At 35.3% G+C, this 20,559-nt stretch overlaps 1 protein-coding gene across 2 annotated transcripts in view; it reads left to right on the top strand.

Moving 5' to 3' along the window:
* The window catches only part of LOC136036260 (GATOR2 complex protein MIOS-like), a 75,978-nt gene that overhangs the window by 45,812 nt on the left and 9,607 nt on the right, over nt 1-20,559 (top strand). For both annotated transcript variants that reach the window (XM_065718392.1, XM_065718393.1), the window contains exons 10-13: nt 2,969-3,099; nt 7,072-7,210; nt 13,782-13,920; nt 14,686-14,860. In XM_065718392.1, coding sequence (XP_065574464.1) covers nt 2,969-3,099; nt 7,072-7,210; nt 13,782-13,920; nt 14,686-14,860 — 584 coding nt within the window. The remainder of the gene's footprint in view (nt 1-2,968; nt 3,100-7,071; nt 7,211-13,781; nt 13,921-14,685; nt 14,861-20,559) is intronic.

The raw sequence follows: 20,559 nt of genomic DNA, 5'->3' as shown, positions 1-20,559 counted from the left end.
GAATATACAACATTTTTGGGTTTCCCACTCCTGGGAGCTTTCCGTTTCCAATTGCCAGCAATTGATCTGAAAATGTTTTACCAGAGTCATCGTTTTGCAATCGGACACGCATATTTGTAGTTAATTTTAATATTTTTACGTGTGCCCATAAATTAGAATTTTTCAGGCAAGCATTCATTTCGTCTGCAGGAGTTAAACTACGTAAAAATTGCGAATATACAACATTCTTGGCTTTCCCATTCTCTGTGCATATACAAAGCCGTATGTAGTAATAATGACGTCATATGCAAACGCTCTTTTTACAAACAAACAAACATGCATACACACAACTCGTTTTTATATAGATAGATAGATAGGTAGATACAATACAAATTAACTGCGTAAAACTTGCGAATATACAACATTTTTCGCTGTCCAATTGTCGCTGCATATAAATAGATTGTCAGGTTTACCGACCCTCGAACATGCAACGCACAATTGTCCATGGGAAAAACAATCAGTATTAAGATCTATACCACATTTTTCTAATGATTGACCTTGAGCTTTGTTAATGGTGATTGCAAATGCTAATCGAATTGGGAATTGCAATCTTTTAAATTGAAAAGGCAGATCCGTTGGAATCATGGGAATGCGAGGAATAAGAACAGCCTCACCCTAAAAAGGCCCTGTCAAGATTGTGGCCTCTATTAGGTTTTCCATTGTTTTTTTTTTACGGCAAGTCGCGTGCCATTGCAAAGCTTTGGTGGGTTTATATTTCTTAAAAGTATTATTGGTACGCCTATTTTTAGTTGTAGCACGTGTGGTGGAAACCCTGAAAGATCTATGGAATTTAAAAATTCAGATGGATAATTAACCGCTTCATTTGGTTCCAAAACTGTGTCGACTGACTTGTAAAGGACTGCCTGGTCTCGAATCTTGGTCAAAACAATATTGTTGATTTCGTGGACGTCTATATTTTTGGGTGCGAGAATCGCTCTTTCACTTAGCCATTTATTATTTTTATAATTTTTTAGAATATTCGGAAATACTTTTTCAATCAATTAATTTTTGGACGTCACTAAATTACAGAAATCAGCAGGTAGTTGTATACGTCCTGAAATTGAGTCTATCGTATCATAAATGTCTTTTTGTTCCGACGTTAACTTGGAAATGTTATTTTGTACATACGACAATAGATCATTCGTACTGTAACTTTTTTCACGATCCAATTCTACACATGTCGAAACAGCAGTGATACGGTTAGGTGAAGGCATTCCCAAATCCTGAAGAGGTTTGTTTGCCATACGTACGCACAAATCTTCTATAATAACTAAAGTGTAGTTATAAATTTCTGATGTAAAATCAAAAGTCATATCTGACGTCTCTAACTGTTTTCGATGGAGTATATCTTCGGACATTTTTGACTTATATTTTTCCCATAAGTCTGTAGGAGCTGATGGAGAGCAAGTTGTTAAAATGATGCCAAACAATGCACGAATTTGACTTGGGGTTGACGTTTCGCACTAATGGGGAATATGGAACAACCCACTGGTTATCTACTTCGACGGTGGTACCGTTGCCATTGTAGGTTCTTCAGTCATTTTACAATTAGAAATTTCTCTTTCAACGGTCTTCTTACAATTAAAAATTTGTCTTTGAACGATATTCTTAAATACCTGTGTCCTGGTCGTCATTTATATTCCCTGTGTCCCGGTCGTCATTTGTGTCCCGGTATCCCAGTCTGTAATTTCTCTTTGAGTGTCCCGGTCGTTATTTATATTCCCTCTGTCCCGGTCGTCATTTGTGTCCCGGTCTGTAATTTCTCTTTGAGTGTTTTTTTCTTTTTAGTATTTTTTAGTTTTTTACATTTTTTCTTTTTTCAGTTTTCTTTTTCTTCTTTATTTTTCAGCTTCACTATGAAATACATATCGCCGAACCTTTGTTTTTTTAACTAAAATCTGGTAGGCATTGATGACCTTATCCGAGTCAAAATCCCAAACCCAATCATCATCGCTATCATTTTCAGTTTTGATACGTTTTGACTCTCGCTGTCCAGGTGGATCTTCATCTAACTGCGCGGTTTTGCGTTCTTTAGCCTCAAGCCTGTTTCCTTGCTGTTCTTTTGATGCCTCGGTACGCTTTCTTTTCTGACTTTCTCTATCAGCAGCAAGTTTTTTGGCATAGACTCTTTGAGCATCTTCATCGGCTTTTGCCATTGTAAGTTCATCAGTCATTTTAAACTTAAACATTACAAGATTTCTGCGTGAACATATATGTCTTAAATATCTTTAATGACGTCACCGTCATAGCAAAAATGACGACAACTAACTTCATGACGTCAGCCGACACAGAAACATGACGTCACCTGATCCACAGACAGACACACAGACAGACAACTTATTTTTATATATATAGAACCTTTGTTTTTTTAACTAAAATCTGGTAGGCATTGATGACCTTATCCGAGTCAAAATCCCAAAACCAATCATCATCGCTATCATTTTCAGCTTTGATATGTTTTGACTCTCGCTGTCCAGGTGGATCTTCATCTAACTGCGCGGTTTTGCGTTCTTTAGCCTCAAGCCTGTTTCCTTGCTGTTCTTTTGATTCCTCGGCACGCTTTCTTTTCTGACTTTCTCTATCAGCAGCAAGTTTTTTGGCATAGACTCTTTGAGCATCTTCATCGGCTTTTGCCATTGTAAGTTCATCAGTCATTTTAAACTTAAACATTAATAGATTTCTACGTGAACATATATGTCTTAAATATCTTTAATGACGTCACCGTCATAGCAAAAATGACGACAACTAACTTCATGACGTCAGCCGACACAGAAACATGACGTCACCTGATCCACAGACAGACACACAGACAGACAACTTATTTTTATATATATAGATATATATATATATATATATATATATATATATATATATATATATATATATATATATATATATATATAAATTATATTATATTACTTTTTGCCAGGTTTTAATGGAGAAGGGACCAAGCTTTGGCGTGATTTATGCTTCTTGCAAGGAAAACACCAAACAAATCCTTACATTAGGTCAATGTTCTTATTTCTATCTTATGAACCTTTGAAATTCAATGATATCGTGGTAAGTTTCTTTTCATCTTCTTGTTTTCGTCATCTAATATGTTTTACCTATTTTTTTTAGTGAATGGGGCTGGGCGTTCACCCCTCCTGAAAATGCCCCCCTCCGAGGAAAATCCTCCCGGAGAATCCCCCCCTCGGCGGCTGGTTGGTCTCCAATCATTTTCGACTTATAAAGAAAAAGGCCATAATTTTTAAGTTTTGGTCGAATGAGTACCGTCCGAAGTCTCTATGATCGGGAAGCAGAGGTAGGGATGAGGAAGGGGTAATCCAGTTCCTATACGGAATAAATTTTGCTCATTTGGGGCTAAATGGTACTCTTTACTTTGATAATAACAGCGAAAACCCCTTCCTCCCTCCCCGCATCTCTCCTTCAGAACTAATTCTTTATTTATCTGAAGGTTTAATGAGTATTGTGTTGTTTTGACATTTAAATGCACCCTTTGAGGTACCTCCCTCCCTCCGTAACTAGCCGAAATGTTTTTGAGGTCTAAACAAATTTCACTGACTTAGGTAAAATCCCCGTTGTCTTACAATTCAAACATTTGCATATAAGGGCTTTAAACCTCTACAATAAGTTTCTCTGGTTGTTTTGTAGTTATGGATGGAGGGAGATGCCTCAAAGGGTGCATTTTAATGCCAAAAAATCCCAACTCTCATTCATCCTTCAGATTAAGGCAGAATTAGTTCCAAGGGAGAGACGAAAGGAGGATAGGTGTAGAAATTAATCTATAATCCTCAAGACAATACCCAGGACTTGTGTGGGGGCTATTTTTTCGCTGGGGGGAGTACAAAAACTTTAAAAAATACATCAAAAATGTGTAATTAATATTGAATCCCTCTTGATTTCTGGGGAATATTTCTGGTTTTCACCGTTATTATGAAAGTAAAGAGTAACATAAAACCCCAAAAGGAGCGGACTTTATTCCAATTAGGAGGGACACTGCCCTTTCCTCATCCCACCTCCACCTCGTGGTTACAGGAACTTTGGAGGGTGCTCATTACGCCAGAAATTGGGACTTGGTCCTTTTTTCATAAGTCGAAAGTAGAGACCAACCAACCGCGGGAGTGGGGTGCATTTTCCAGGGAGGTAAACGTGGCTCCCCTCTGAACCTTTAATGTTGTATTAACGGAAACTATCTTACTTATTGCAAGGGCAAACTTGTTACAAACTTTAACAAATTAACAATTTTCAAGATACCTTTTCTGTGGTAAAAAAATTTTTTTTTTTAGGCCGTCAACTTTTGGTTTAAATTACCAATATTGGATAGTCTATTTTAATACATGTTTCTCTGATAAGGCATATTTTCTTGTTAATTGTAATTTACTTGTTTTAATTTGTGTTCTGTTTATATTTTTACCGAAGGAATTTTCGTAACCTAACTTTTTATTGCTAATCTGTTATAACGACAGTGGTTATTAACGATCCGGCCTCCTTTGTGCCACTATTAATATTGTTTGATTTTTCGGATGTTCTTCCATGTTATTTTTAGATAAATCTAGGGATACTCTCTTTCAAGTTAACATTTTCTGATGTGTTGATAAAAGAAGCATATTTTTTCTGTCAGTTTTCTTTTAGTTCTATTGCCATTCCAAAATATAACTTTATTTTCTACTATTTAATTTTACCTTATTTAGCTTGACCAGCAGTTTTTAATAAAGGAAGAGTGGCCCTCATACAAGACCTCGTACTGTGAGAGCTGCAAAACAAGGATTATTCGCGAATCATTTCTTAGTTTTAAAAAGCAAATTAAATTCCACAGGGCTTTACTTTGGACTTTAGTTAGGTGGGGCGGGGAGGGGGGGGGGGGCTATCAACTAAAGATTACTAGGATTTCAAATTTGTTAAGCAGTTCATTCTTTTTTTTTTTTAAAGTATCCCTCTTTATCAGCTGTCTTATATAAGGTTATTGCTAAGCATATTTAGTATGATGCTACAACAAAAAAAGCTTGGTTATGTTAACCAAAAATAAGAATTCTGATAATAAACCTTGCTAAACACTGGATCAAATACAAAATTATTCGAACACTGTTAATGGTTTTTGTTTATATATCTTGTGAGGCCAACTTGACTCTTATACATAATAATGGTAGATGGTAATAAGCTTACCTAAGCTATGGATGTCAGATCTTGATTTTATTTGAACGATAATTTTGACGGGACCTGTCCCAGTCATCATCAGATTCAGATTCAAATCTCTTGCCAGAAAATAAAATCACTAAATAAGATAAAGCTAAAATCACTGAAAAACACTACTAATGAGCCAACCCTGGAATTAGTTTTGTGACATGGGCAGAATTTTAGTAAAGGTGTTGATAGCAGCTATCCTATTTGATCTCAAGAGGTTTGGGCCTATAGAAGGGGGTGGAGTTTTTGTGTGAGTTTTCAGTCTATGGGTAATGGGTTCCAAAATTTTGCTTATGTGGAACCACAGCTTAGATACCAATACAGTTATGAAAACTCCGATCTTGCCCATGAGAAGCTTTTAATACGGAGCTCCGAACTTGGCGCAGTCCTCCAAGTCCGCGCTTCGACCCGTAGATTGTCTTACAACGCCATAGGCGGGAACGCAATTTTCTTTTGTTGCATACGTGGTGAAAATGCATGAGAGGCATCGCTACCGTGCACTGTGTCCCAAAAATAAATCGATTTTTCATAACTATATTTGTATCTAAGCTCTGTGTAGAACTCACCATTGTCTTTATTGATGACTGGTTTGTTATTAGCAATTTCCAGAGCTTCTCCGACTTTCTGCTTTAAAAAGTATGGAACAATAGCAATAAGTTGGGTCTGGTCAAACTTAATGGAGTGAGAAGGGTTTTCAAAAATATGATGGGCCAGTGCAGAAAAATTATTTTCTTCCTAAAGCTTTGTCTTTTTAAGGCAGGCATCAATGGAATCAGCATGTTCTTTTAATCGGTGATGTAGAGATCTCATTGTATGACCTGCACACGTATTACTGCAACTACAGGGAATCTTACATACCCGTGGTTGATCTGAAGTAATCTTAACCTTGATTTTGTTCAAGAAGGAGGGGCTAGTCATCCGAGAAGGAAAAACACCTTAAAGCCAAGCTTAATGAGTTTGGAGCTTAAAATGTCAGTAATGTCCTTAATACAAGATAATGACAAGAAGGGATTATTGTCTACACTCTTAGGGGCAGTGCTTTTGGTTTTTGTGTTCATCATTCTCCTGAAAATAACCTCATCAATGATTTGTTAGGGGTATCTAATACCTATCAGAACATCTTTTATATGATCAAGTTCCGCCTTCAGCTCAAAAATCAGAGGACCACACTGCAAGCGCTCTATCAACCAACGAATATACCGCAGAATTTTTTTTTTTACTAAGGGTGGTTATAGGAGTCGATGTCTCAAATATGTATCAGTATGAGCTGGCTCTCTGTATACAATCAAGTCAAACCTAGTATCCCGTTTGGTAATGAGAGCGTCTAAGAAGGGTAAATTGTGGTTAGCTTCAAGTTCAACGGCAAACTTTATATCTGGATCCCGCTGGTTAAAAGTATTTAGCTCTTGAACATGTTTTGGCCAATTTTTTAAAAAGTTTTTTTTTTAAGGTTATATCCTAAAAGGAAGATGAACGAAAAAGATTTATTCAGAAACTGTAATTGCAAAAAAAATTAGAAGCCTAGCCAATGGAGAGCATAGTTTGACATATGCATTTGATGTATGAGTAAATGGAAAGCAATGCCAAAATTTACCAGACAGTAAAAAAAGATCAAACGAGAAACCAATAAATAAAATTCTAGAGGAGAAAAAGAGAGGGGTCATCCCAGCACGGTTACAGTGTAATCCCAAGTTAATCCTAAGCTTGTCGAGGAGCAGTGAGTTTTCCAGTTCCAGTAAAGGAGTTAGTTCACTTTTTGGATACTTTTAATTAAGTTTTTCGAAGGATTCAAATTATTTTCCAAACTTCTTTTTAGCCACCATTCTTCGATACTTTTTTTTTTTATAGGAAGATTCTGAGCTACTAATCTGTGATCGTCTGGGTTTTGCTCTAAAATTTTTACCTGATGCAGTGTTGACCACTTTTATTGATACGCTTTCAGCCAAATTTATAGAAGAAGGAAACCTAGCAGGATTAATACTTACAGGTAGGAAAGTGCAGGAATTGCTATATGTATTTTCCATTTAGCTTTTGCCTTTCTTTGGACTAGTTGAAATCCAAACGCAGAGAATAACCTGGAAACTGAAGATTCACCCGTGCTCTAAGGGGGTTTTCAGGACATATTGTTGAAGGTATCATAATTTTCCACTTCCGGAAATCCATCAACTTAAAACTTATTTTTAATTTACCGTTTGGATCTATAAATTGGATGGCATATTCTGTGACAATATTTCTCAAATTAATCTATTCTTTTCAAGCGAGCAACTATTTCGTATGCATTCATTTATCTAGGGTTTTTTTCTCGAAAACTGCTCCATGGTCTTTTTTGAAAATTGCTATGCCGAGATTTTCTTATTTGAAAAATAGAATCTATATACGTCACGAGTGTAAGAAAATTCCTTTAGAGCTTTAATTTCGAAAAGTATTTTTTGTTTGAATGGCGACAAATTCAAATGCATTTAATATCAACTTGCATCATTTTTTTCTTAGAGGTGATTATGTCGTTTTTGGTATCTGTGATAAATGCAAAATTATAAAAAAAAATGATGAATGATTTCAAACAGCTACTATAGCAAAAGGTGTGGGACAAGTGACAGCGAGATTCACATTGGATAATACAAGATAAAGTTGAACCATGAAATTTGCGGTTCTGGAAGGTAGTTACCCTTCCGAAATCCAGTTTCATATTTATAATACCAGTTCTAATTCCATTTCAGATGCAGATGCTGATACTCTCACTGAGTTAGCTGAAGTTTGTTTGTCTCGTGGCTATTTTTATTTAAAATTAAAATCATGGTTGCACCGATAGCTGTATAGTAACCATAGTTACTAGTAACCCATAGTAACCAAAAATTACAAAATGTGCTCCAAAAAAAACTGGCAAGTGAGAAAAATTACCATTTATATCTGATTGAGGAATGATAACTGTCATCTCGATTAGCCTTAATAGTAAAATGTAGTTTCGATGACTATTTTGTGGGAATTCTGAAAAATAGCCTCAAACGTCTAAAAATTGGCATCGGATCGGAAAAAACATACAGCAGGAATTACCGAGGCCGAAAATTCTATACAGTAAACTTACAGTCTATTGGCTTGAATAACTAGGAAAATCACTTTTTTACATGAGTAACTCTGATGGATCCTCTTTGGCACATGGACATCATAGAGAGCTATTTAACAACTCATTTGAAAGGAAGTGATGAAATATCTAGTGTCTTTTGAAAGTAACAAAGCATTCTGTTAAAAATAAGAACGTTTCCTGTGGTGGCGCAGTGGATTTGACCTTAGCTTGGTAATACGGGACCCAGAGATCGAATCATGCTGCAGCAATGCACTGCAGGGCCGACGCAGGGACCATAGTAGTCAAGAAGTGTCGTTAATCTGATACAATACAATACAAAAATAAGAACGTTTTTTTTTGAAAAACTGCTTCTTCGTATAGAATTTGATGAACGACGTCATAATCGCAGGATATAACCATAAATGATGCTATACTAAAACTATGTGATGACGTCAGTTGTTACTGGGGCTCTTTTTTCCCTATAAATTTTACTTTTGTTGTCATTTATGGTTGACGCCTATGATTATTTAGTAATTAGTGATCTTTTATACAAAGATGTAGTTTTTTTTCAAAAAGGAATTTAATTTAGATATTTGTTTTGTTAATTCCAAATACACGTAGATGTAGAAAAGTCCTTTAACTTAAGCCCTTAAACAGCTCTGTATGATCTTCCAGTGCTCAAGTAGTAGTGGAAGGAAAAACGAAAAAAAGAGAACATATCAGTGCTACCCATGCAAAAATAGAATTTTCTTTGTTGTTCACGCTAGGGGACTGTTAGTGTTCCTTTTTGGGCTTTGGTGATGACAATTCCAACGGTGTATTTTGTGTTTCAATCCGACGCCATTTTTAGGGGAGTTTCGGTCTATTTTTTGAAATTCTCTTAAATTTGATTCCAAGCTGAAACTTTACTATTAAGACTAATTTAAATAATAGTTACCAATCCTGAATCATCTAGAAATAACCAAATTTTCTCACTTGCCAGTTGCTTTTGTAAACGTGTTTTTTTATGGTTACTATGGGCTGTTTTTGCCTTTTAGTAAGTTGCAGCTACCGCTGCAACCACGATATCCACCTGAGTCGACACTATTAAGCTAAGTTACGTTAAGTTGGACAGGAAAAGATACCTTTTGAACCATCTTGTTTTGAACCATCTTGTAACAGAACGATTATGTGTCAGCATCATTGTCTTCCGCTGGGATCATTTTGATTTCAAGTACTTTTTTAATCCCTGAAACCGATGGTATTTCAGTGCTACCTGGTGTTGATAAGGTGCATTTAATAACCCCGAACCCAGTAAAATTGATATTAACTTGGAATTTAACATGGAGTAATGACATCTTTGCTGCTCTTCTTGCGCGTGTGTTTGTTATTGTGTTCTATCGTTCCTATTTTGTTTGTTCCTTCGTTTCCTCTGCTTGTGCATGTGTTTGTTCCTCTGCTCCACTGCTCCCTTGTTTTTAGTTCCTGTGTTTGATCCAGTGTTCTGTCCTGCTTTTATCCCTGCTTTGTTGTTGTATTTACTCCGCTCCTTCGTTCCGGTATCTCTTCCTGTTTTATTGCCTGTTTTCTATGTTAGTTATCTAGTTTAGTTATCGTTCTATCTATTAGTTATCTTTGTGTTAGAAAAAACTCGAAAATGTGTTTTGAAAAGAAAGTATCAACTGAGGGAGATTCACATTTAGGCTGATTCAGGAATGGTGAGCATTATTTCAACTAATTATACAGTAAAAAGTTTTACGATAAGATGCGTCATACGAGCAGATGCGCATAACGTCGATCTTAATAAGTACATGGTTATTCAAGAGTTATTACAGTTAATAAATGAACTTTTTTAATTTATTGTAGACTGCAGAAATTTCTAACTCGATACGTCTACAAGTCGCATACGTGTGACTTTCAAAAACGTTTGCTATCACTGTATTGTGTTTAGTTAAACAAAACAAAAAAAATAGCATGAAATCCCTAAAAATGTTTTTGGGTCAGGACAAGAAGTACACCATTGGAATTGCTTTGGCCGAAAACACTATATAGATAAGCTATAGTCTCTTGACTTGAACAACAAGGAAAATCTATCGGATTGGACAACTGAGAAAATTAGTTTTTTTGCATGGGAAGGATCTTTTTCCGTCTTTTTTCTTCGCATCTAGTGGGGCACTGGGACATCACAGAAAGCTTTTTAAGGGCTATTTTTCAAGGAAAATGCTACGTCTACATGCTTTTGTATACAGCATACACAACACCAATCTTTTTCCTTTCTTTTCTTAAGTCATCAAGTTTAATAATACTTTCATAAGGCTTGCAGTACCAATCCGTAAGCTAGTCCATCACACAGAAGAAAAGTAGGAAAAAAAATAAGAGAAAAAGTAAAGAAAAAGAAACGTCCAGAAAAATTTCAAAGTCCTTGTTTGATGCGTTTGAGAGGCAAGACAGTACTGTAAAGTTCACGCTTAAACTAAGATCTGGCAGATATCTTCCATCCCTTGATGCTCTGATATTTAAACGAGATGACAGTTCTGGCTTAAGCATTTATTGTAAGTCTTAAAGTATTTATCAAATTTAATGTATGTGTCTTCCTGTCATAGGATCCAGGCAAGTCAGAAAACATGCTCATAGACTCAGCTTGTCTTGAGTATGACCTTACCCCTTCACACCATCACCGACGATTGCCCTTCTTTTTTAGAATCTCTTGTAAAGTAGTTTGCTCTCTAGTGATTCTTTAATGTAATAAACAAACAAAAAATACGTTTTAACATAAAAATAAAGAATGATCAGAGCTTGAAGCGAATAACAGTTGTCAAATCCTAGACGGCTATCCCTGTCTCTCACTTCCCTGAAAAGCAGGATAGGATATAATTCAACACTAGCTTAAAACTTATTTATTATCTTTTTTGCGGTACTTTAACCATACGGTAGTTGGTAAATTGGCTAAAGTAATTATGTGCGAGGCTAAAGATCTCTTTAAATGGAAATATGACTGGTAAATTCTTATTTAAAGTGGGTTCAACAATATTATTGTCGTATATTTTATTACTTATTTTATTTACTTGATTATTTTATTTACTTGCTATTGGGATTTTTGCTATTTAATATAAATCATTTTAACACAAATAGACAAAAAATGGTCTGGTCCAAAGGCTCTACCCACCTGAGCAAGTAAATCTTTACAAGAAATCGCCCAAAAATCGTGACTGGCGTGATATCCTCTCATTGTCTGATGGTGGCAAATTGGCACGTTTATTTTGTAGGGAACTGTTTGAAAAATACTCTGAAATTTCCCCCCCCCCCCAAAAAAAATATGAAATTTAATGAAAAACCATCAATTAAATAAGATATTCGGGATGTGATAAAATTGGGTTATGAATTACATTAAACTGAACCTGAGGAAGGTTTCAAAAGATTAAGAAACACAGTTGTGTGAAAAAAAAAGATATTCAAGTAAACTGTATGGTTAAAAAATCATAAGCAAAATATATCAATTCAGCCCAAGGAAGTTCCATCATACGGTCCAGAATATAATTGGCTAAAAAGTGATTCAAGTTGAAGCTAGAGATAATGATGGTAGACCCCTTCTACTCAATGAGATCAATGAATTTTTTGCATCAATTTGTAAAATTCATCCACAACTGTTAATCAGTTTCAAATATCGCTATCCAAGAGATATCCTTTGACGGCAATTTTTTTTACCAATGTTTTATTGATGGTGTTTTCCCTAGTATTTTTAAACAATCGTGTGTTACCCCATCTTCAAATGTAAAGCCCCTATGGACATTACTGATATGAGCCCGATTTCAAAAACACCGGCTCTTTCAAAAGTGTTTCAAAATTTTATTTTTGATTGTTTATTTGAGGATATAAAAGATAAGATAGATTCTTAACAATTTGGATTTAGACCTGGGCAAAGCACTGTTCATTATTTGGTTGTATTGTTGGATACCATCCTGAAACAATGGGGCTTACGTTGATGCATTGTTTGCTGATATAGTTAAGGTTTTTGATAGTCTCGATAATAATGCAGTAGTGGAAGAAGCCAAGGTTATGGGTGCCCGTCCATTTGTTGTTCGTATGCTTGCTAGTTTTCGTTTTAAAAGATCTCAGTGTGTCCAACTCCTCGATTATGAGCCATCTGGATTTTTAGATACTTTTTTGCGGTTCGTCACAAGGGACTAAATTTGGCCCACTTTCTTTTTTAATTGTTTTCAGTCGTGTTTTAGCAACAGTTCGTGTGTGTTTTAAATTTGCTGATGAATTAACTGTATTATTGCTGTAACTAAGCCCTCCAACTACTGAATAGTCTGACTTAACAAGAATTTTTAATGACCTAAAAGCTGAATTAGGAAAGGTAAAACTGACGGTCATTGACGCTAAGAGCTCTTATACGACTATTTCCTTCCTAAAGGTCTACAGCTACTCTTCTCTTATTTCCCTACTGCCGACAAAGAAAAGTGTACTTTTGGACTAAGATTTAGGATGGAAAGGCGCCTCACTTTTATATTCATTTTCCCACCTGAAGAGATTTCGTATGTCAACTGAAGTTTTAAAGTCTGTATACTGCAGCAACGTTATACCTTCTTTTGAGTATGCTTGTCCAGCTTGGCATTGGGGTTTGATGAGAGATCAATCAGATAGAGATGCTACAAAAATGAGATGTAAAAATTATACTTGGACATAACTACTCAACATATGATGATGCACTAAACAAATTAACTTGAATTTACTTAAAAATCGTAGACATGAGTTGATCTGGACTAAATTGTTTGAATTCCCCAGCTCATCATGGTCTACTATCTGACCTTGAGAGCCCCCCTACTGAAGAACCAGTCACTATCCTTCGACAAACAAAATAATTGTCCACAGTTAATGACTTACCCAACCTCTATTTCCGAGAGATATTGCAAATCATTTGTCCCTTATTTTATTCGGTATTTTAATAATATTACATTAACAAATATTTAATGTTTGATGCAGTTTATTTAAGGTATTTGCCTGTGAGTGTTTTTGAATGTACTAACCATTTATATATTTAATATTCTGATTTATTCTGTATAAACGTTCAATATTTTAACTGTTAAAATTGATTCTCAACTTAAATTAGTTTTATATTAATTTGTTTATTGACTCATTTTAATTTATTGACCTTGAAGCAGCACTTGCTGCCTTATTTTTTTTTTGTGTTGCAATTTATTTGTTTTTTATTTTTTGGTCCTTTTTTTTTGTGTCATGACATGCTCATGTTAACTACAGCTATTGTAGCACATAGAATGTATTCTATTTTATATGAGCTATCATAATCTCAAGATTTTTTAAGATAATTTTCTCAGTTAGAGCAGATTGTGTGATCGAAGTCAGTTAAAACGTCCTTTCCGGATTATAGAATATAGATAGACAAATCTACCTTTTTTTTTAGTAACAGTATATAATTTTTACCTGATTTAGTAACATAACTGTGAATGCGCAGTGTTGTCTGATGTTTTACAACCACTCACGTTTTATCTCTTAGGTTTTTCCAAAGATGGTATTGTATTAATACAAAATTACATTGACAGAACCGGAGATGTCCAAAATCCTGTGCTACTTTTAGCTCACAATGGTCAAGCTGACATTTTAGAAAACCCTGGAACTGAAACGTGGATTCAAAGGTAATTTCCCCTATGATATTCTTTCTATTGAGCCTAATTAGACTACATGTTGTAGTTGTTGTCCTGTCTTTATTACATTAGACAATAGGATTACATCTATTTGTCGTGCTTTCAAGAACTAAAATTTGTGTTTTTAGTATGGCTTTTCAGGTACTTCAAAATATAGGGGAGGGTAAAGAAAGCCAAGTTTCGTCTCCAAAGGCTTAACATCTTTAAGTCAACTAGCCTACAACTCTTACAAGATCTAATCTATATATACGATTCTTCAACTAAACAGATTGAAACAGGTTCCCTTCTCAAAGTCTAGCAGAATAGAGAAACAGACACCGTAGAACATACCTTTTTACTTAAGTACCACCAACATATTCTGTCAATAAAGATATACATGGCCCCCAGAGAAAGTCCTCATTTCGTGAAATGTTAATTTGAATAAGGACCACTGTATTAATTCTTACCCTGTTTTTTTCTCTACTTTTTTTGTGGTAATTCTTTTTAAATCCCATTATATTTGTATTTATTTATTTTGTTGTTGTTGTAAATACAAATTGTATTAATTTGATAAAAAACTATTATTATGCTTGAAAAGATGCAATTTAATTACACTGAAAATCTTGGAATCGACTTAACAGCAACTAATGAAAAATTATTAGGAACATGTGGCAGCTATTTGTGTTATGGAAATATTATGCCAATCATTAGCAACTCCTGCGCTTTAAGATGCACTTCTTCGAAATTTCTAGTTTAATCTTGGCTCTTTTGTTTTAGTTACCGATGTTTGCTTGATGAATGGAGATTATGGTCTTATAGAGCCCAGCTGGATGTGAGACTAAATCAGCTGAATGCATTAGAGAAGATACCACAACAAGTTTTTCTTTCCTGCAATTTCTGTTCGAAAAGCGTCGTCCCTTCAAATTTGAGCAAAGGTGCCCCTAAACAAAAAGTAAGAATTCTGTTCGTATTGTAAGATATCACTACTCTGACCTTTTTTTGTGTTCCAATTGATAAATATTTTATTTTTATATCCAAAAGATAAGGGTGTATCTGGTGTTTGAATAGACTCAAATTTACAAAGGCATTTCTTTAGCTGTGGAATAAAAAAAACCTGGTAAAATGTTTTGGTGTTTCACAGGAGACAGCCAAACTGGAAGCTTTGAATTGGGTAGGAGGAAGGAAGCGTTTAACGCATATCGGTCTCAGGTGGTAGTATGTTATATCAAGTTTGTATTAGCGTTTTGTTTTTGACAAAATATCTCTAAACTAGAGCCCATAGACGGGTTTGAAGGACGTTTAGATCTGTAATATGGCAATGTGGTATTTATTATTGTCGTATTTTAAATTGTGCCTTTAAAGCAGTAGTCATCTCGCCTTTATCCTTGCTTTGAAAAATCTGTAATTTTTCATTGATTTGCGTTTGTTATTTAAATTATTTTGAATATGTACCTTGTTTCGCAATTTATTTTGGTAATAATGAACTATTACTGTGATCTAAAATTAATGAGCTGTTAGAAATAGCCAAGATTAAAATGTATAACTTATCGTAAACCTGGAATGTTCTCTCTATCCATAATCTTTTCTATTTTCTCCTGGGTTTGTTATACCCTTGAGAGTGCATGTATATGTTTGGTTAGCTCTTTTAGGCCTGATTTTTTTTCTTCATAAATGGTTGCATTGTTTAATTTGTTGGAGGATTTTGTCAATTTTGTTTACTTATCTTTTATGCATCTTTGTTGTGAGTTAAATAACCAAATAAATAATTTTATAATGGGAAATCATAGGCAAATTATGCTGGGAGCGAATGGATTATACTGATGGCTTGTTTTGTTATATAGAATCATCTATAGACCTTACTAGTAGGAAAGGGTGAGTTTTTTCCCACATCATAAATTATGGAATAATTCCATGAATAGTGAATTCTGAACTCCACTGAAAGAAAAGCCTGAACTTCAGTGAAGTTGATTTACGAAAATCTTGGACGGGTAGAGGGAGGGTGACAAAATGGGTTTTTGAGGAACTAGGGGGAAGGAGCAAATTCACCAAACTTTCCAAAGAAAATGCTCCAAAAAGGCATTTTTCAATGAAAATACTCCCCAAATAAGGTATTTTTCAAAATCTAAGTGGAGAAAGGGTCTAGAGTCCATATGCCTCCCTTCTAATGACACCACTGCTGAGGCTGTTACTAGACTGGCTTTTACCTTCGGTTAAATATATATGAGAGGTTATTTGGAGCTCTCTCCCTTCCTCCTTCCCCATCGACCCTCCCCCTATCGGCTAGATCTGTCCTTCCTAAAATATCAGCCTCCCGCGTTTCGTCTATAAGCCACGCCATCCCACTTAGTAACAGGTTTTCGCTATTAAAAAAAAAAAACAACAACAAAAAGGCTGATCTTGCAGAATCGTTGGAACACCAGGAAACTGTTACCCCTGACTCTCTCAATACCCCCAACTTTTAAAATTGAAATTCTTCCCCTCCCACTTCAAAACCGGTTTAGTAGTCTCTCGGTCCAGGATGGTGAGTTTGAGCCTTACGACAAACCTTCCTACAATAACCAAAATGATAGTATTTTACTTTTAGTGATGTTCTCCCCACTACCAGCATTAACTTTAATGCTTACACCTTGCCAAAGCTGCCTCAGAATAAAGCTTTTGTGAAGAAATATTTTGTTAAAGAAAATGATAGAAAACGTTATCTTTTCCCCGTTTTCTTCCTTACGAACACCGAAAGTTTGAATTTCGAAACGTTAATTCAGTTAGAAGCAATAGCTAAATTGAACATTGGTTTTCAAGTCAATTGGTTTCCAATTGTCAATTGGCTAAATTGACAATTGGTTTTCAAGAGTTCATAAAGCTACACCCATTGACCACTCACTGAAAAAAAAGGAGGAGGGGTATGCTTTTCGCAAAGGCTGTGGCTTTGTCATTACTGTGGCTTGAAATATTGTAGTCTTAGCTTAAATACTTGGACTGCCTCTATCTTACTCTTATCTGTGTGCCAGGTCTAGGTGATAGCGATTAAATAATTTGGATATCTACTAAGCCCAAATGCCTGCCTCAACCTTACACTAATTTAATCATTTGCTCATTTTATTATTCACCCAAACAGAATGCTTATTCTCGTTTGACTTCTTGACGACAAAGTACCCAAATACCGGTATTTTTATAGTTGGAGGTGCAAACGAACTAAGTCTTAATTATCTATGCAAAGATTAGAAGCTAAAGCACATTGTTGATTTCCCTACTACAGAAGGTGGAACCAGTTTGGATGTTATTTGCACCAACCTTAAAACCTTTTACAATACTTAAACTACCCCCCCCCCTCGGTGGTAGCTGTCATTTCATGCTACAATTGAAACCACTGCTAGTTCTTAAAACAAATTGCTCAGTCTCTGAATTTTCATACCGGCCAATAACAAGTTTAGGTCTTTTTGATTTTTGATCTTGGATTGTGTCTGAGAGTTGGGATGATGTAGTGTCGTATGTAAATCTTAATTCAAAGGTTAGTTTGTTTCAAATGAAATTAATGACAAATTACTAAAAATTTTCCCAGAGGTTACCAAGAAGGTATGTTTCTCAGATAAACTCTACATTAATTAAAAAAATTAAAGGACTGATCCATTTGAAACTAAAACTTTTTCACCTTGGAAAGGAAGATCATGTTTTATCCCTCCGTAAATGAATACAGAAAGAAAGACGTCGAGCTGCTTCTTGTTATGGTAAGAATAAATTAAATTGCTTAAAACAGAGCTAACCTCAGCAATGGCTTAAGAAAGTGAAAAAAAATAGGGGGTTGCTTGTGTAAGACCATCGATTTTCTTATGGATGAACTGCCTGAACATGTCAATGAGCTTAATAAACACCTAGCTAGCATTGTGAGAACGTCGCCCCCCTCTCTCAGAAAACCATCTAATCCCTGAAACTCCAAAAGACAAAATCCCGGAAATTTCAGCAAAGTAAATAATAGAAAAAAACTAGTGTTTACCCCATTGATGTCCCAATTGATCTAATAAAAGCATCCCCTGATAAACTATCAACACCCCTTGTTAGTATTTTTAATGATGTTAGTAATTCCGGATGCTACCCGTCGTGCTGGAAGCTGGGCTATATTACTCCAATCCAAAAGAAGGGAGGCCTGAATGATTTCATTTGAGTACGACCTATCACCTTGACCCCAGTTTTCTCAAAAATATACGGGAGTTTTTTAACTAATTGCTTAAAGGCAGACATTCCTGAACTTATTGATTTACAACTGCTTGGAAAACCTGAAGGGAACATCTACTTCACACTACCTTGTCAGTCTTCTTGACACCATTCTTAAAAACCTTGAAAGCTCTGATACTTGGTTGAATCTTTGATTAATTGATCTCCAGAAAGCGTTCGACTTAATTGACCACAATCTCTTTGTAAATAAACTGCTGAATGAGTTTCATGTGAGTCCCTTTTTAGTTGAAAATGTTGCCTCGTTTTTAACAGATCGTTCTCAAGTGCTTAAATATAAAAATGTTTATTCCGATCCCCTTCCTATCTTTTGTGGGGTGTCCCAAGGGAACCCTGGTGGTTCCCATTTTATTCCTTACAATGGTTAATAGCCTTATGACTGACCAAACAGAGCGATGGATGTGGAAGAACTGTTTTTGCTTAAGGTTTATTGACGAAATATTAAAAGCTCAATTATGATGTTACTAGATGCTGTGACACAGGAGGCTTCTTTGTCGAAGATGAAAGTTTGCGCTAATAAATCGTCAGTTAGGACAGTCAATACTTTTAAATCATCCCTTTCTTTCAAAATCCCATTCCTCCCAAAATCTCTGTCACATGCATTAAACTACTTTGGGTGACAACTACCGCTGCCTTGAAGTGGGATTGCCATGTTCATGGCCATCATGGATGGCAATCCTAAAACAACCTTCCCCTTCGGTTTCCATTCTAAAACTTGTGTTAAAATTTTCTTGCCCCCCCCCCCTAAGGATCTTCTCCAACTTTATTGTTCTTTTATTTGGCTAATACTGGAGTTTGCTTGTCCAGTGTGGCTTTTTGGTCTTTCTTCAGAGCATATTTACAAGATTGAAAATGTCCAAAAACGAGCACTTAGAATCATAAATGGTAAAGGGACGGATCCATATCATTATCTACTTGGTAAGTTCAAGCCTACCACGTTGGCCGAGAAAAGCAACCTCCTATGCCTTTGTTTCGGTACCAAGACCCTGTCTGTTCCTCGATTGCATTCCATCATCCCCGAACACTACCTTCCCGCCCGCAACAGACCGTCCCGTATAAAATCCCAAACAATCCCCAAACTATATGTCGAAATATGTCGAAGAGTTTGGTTCCGAGTTTTGTTCCGAGTTATATAATAGCCTGGAAAATTAGTCATTTTTATTGCTATCTATTCGTTTTTCCTTTTTGACAAAATCTTGACTCATCATATTTTTGATGTATTTTCATTAATTTTATTGTTATTTATTTATTTTTATTTTTTGACTTTTTAACTATGTGTCAACTTTTTTTGTATTTTGTACAATGAATTATGTTTGACGTGAACGTCAAATTTTTCCGATGATATATATACATATTTATAAGTGCTTGTTTGACGTAAAATTCAAATTCGACAACCATGCTGTGATAGAAAGTTTTGAAATAAAATTCTGTTCTATAATGTTATTCTTGTATATAGCACTAATCATTTTAACGTATTTATCTGGTATCTAATAGTTCGTGGTAACGAACTGTAAGTAAACAGTGACTCTGGACATTAGTGACTGAAATTCTGGAAAATGGAGTTTTGATAACAATTAATACATCAAAAGAATTGGTTTTTAATGATGATTCAGAATATATAGAATTCATTGAATTTAATATTGACTCGTCAGAAGTTACGAGTCTAAAAAAAATTAATTGATTCTCGAAAAAGGAGAGAAATACCCTAGAAATTCAAGGGATATCAGAGGATCCCACTGTAGAGATTAAAGGTTCTATCTATAAAAATGTAGAATTTTGCATTTTGTTTCCCGCAAGAGAGATCACGATGTGTTTTTTTTCAAATTGCTTTGCAAGGACTAGTCCTTCACTAAGGCTTTTCTATCAGCTAAGTTAAATGCCTGTTCATGATCTACAAAACTGGAGACTAAAGGAGTCCAATAATTCAGACAATTTTCAATTATTCATCAAAATACCTTTAATACTGAATGAAAGAGGCTGATTTTTTACTCACTAATTTAGTTGCTTTGAGTGTTCTCTCTTCGAATGGTATTCCTATTGTCTTATCATAGGCAGCCGATGCCTAAGTAAAGAGCGATCTGGGTATAATTTATTATTTATTTATTTTTGTTTAGACCAGGCCATTCGTATCAAAGGAGTTGTCGTAGAAACTTCAAAAAGAGTTCATTCAATTGAAAATTGAAAGGGCTAGTGCCCTTTTTAATAGTCGAAAATGATTGAAGAACAACTAACCCCCTTCCCACGCCCACCATTTCCCCAAACCCATTCAATAAAATTTTATTAGATAGCCATTTTGTTCAACGTAGTTGAAAGATCCGGAAATTATGTCTTTGAGGATGACAACCCCCCTCCCACAGCCCTCAGGGCAAGGGTTGTACATCAGGTCCTGGGGTATTTAAAGTTTATATAAAAAGGATGGTTGTATAG

The sequence above is a fragment of the Artemia franciscana genome, chromosome 15 (genome assembly GCF_032884065.1).
Source record: "Artemia franciscana chromosome 15, ASM3288406v1, whole genome shotgun sequence".
NCBI lineage: Eukaryota > Metazoa > Arthropoda > Branchiopoda > Anostraca > Artemiidae > Artemia > Artemia franciscana.
The sequence above is the reverse complement of the archived record's forward strand: the minus strand, read 5'-3'. Positions and strand labels throughout refer to the sequence as shown.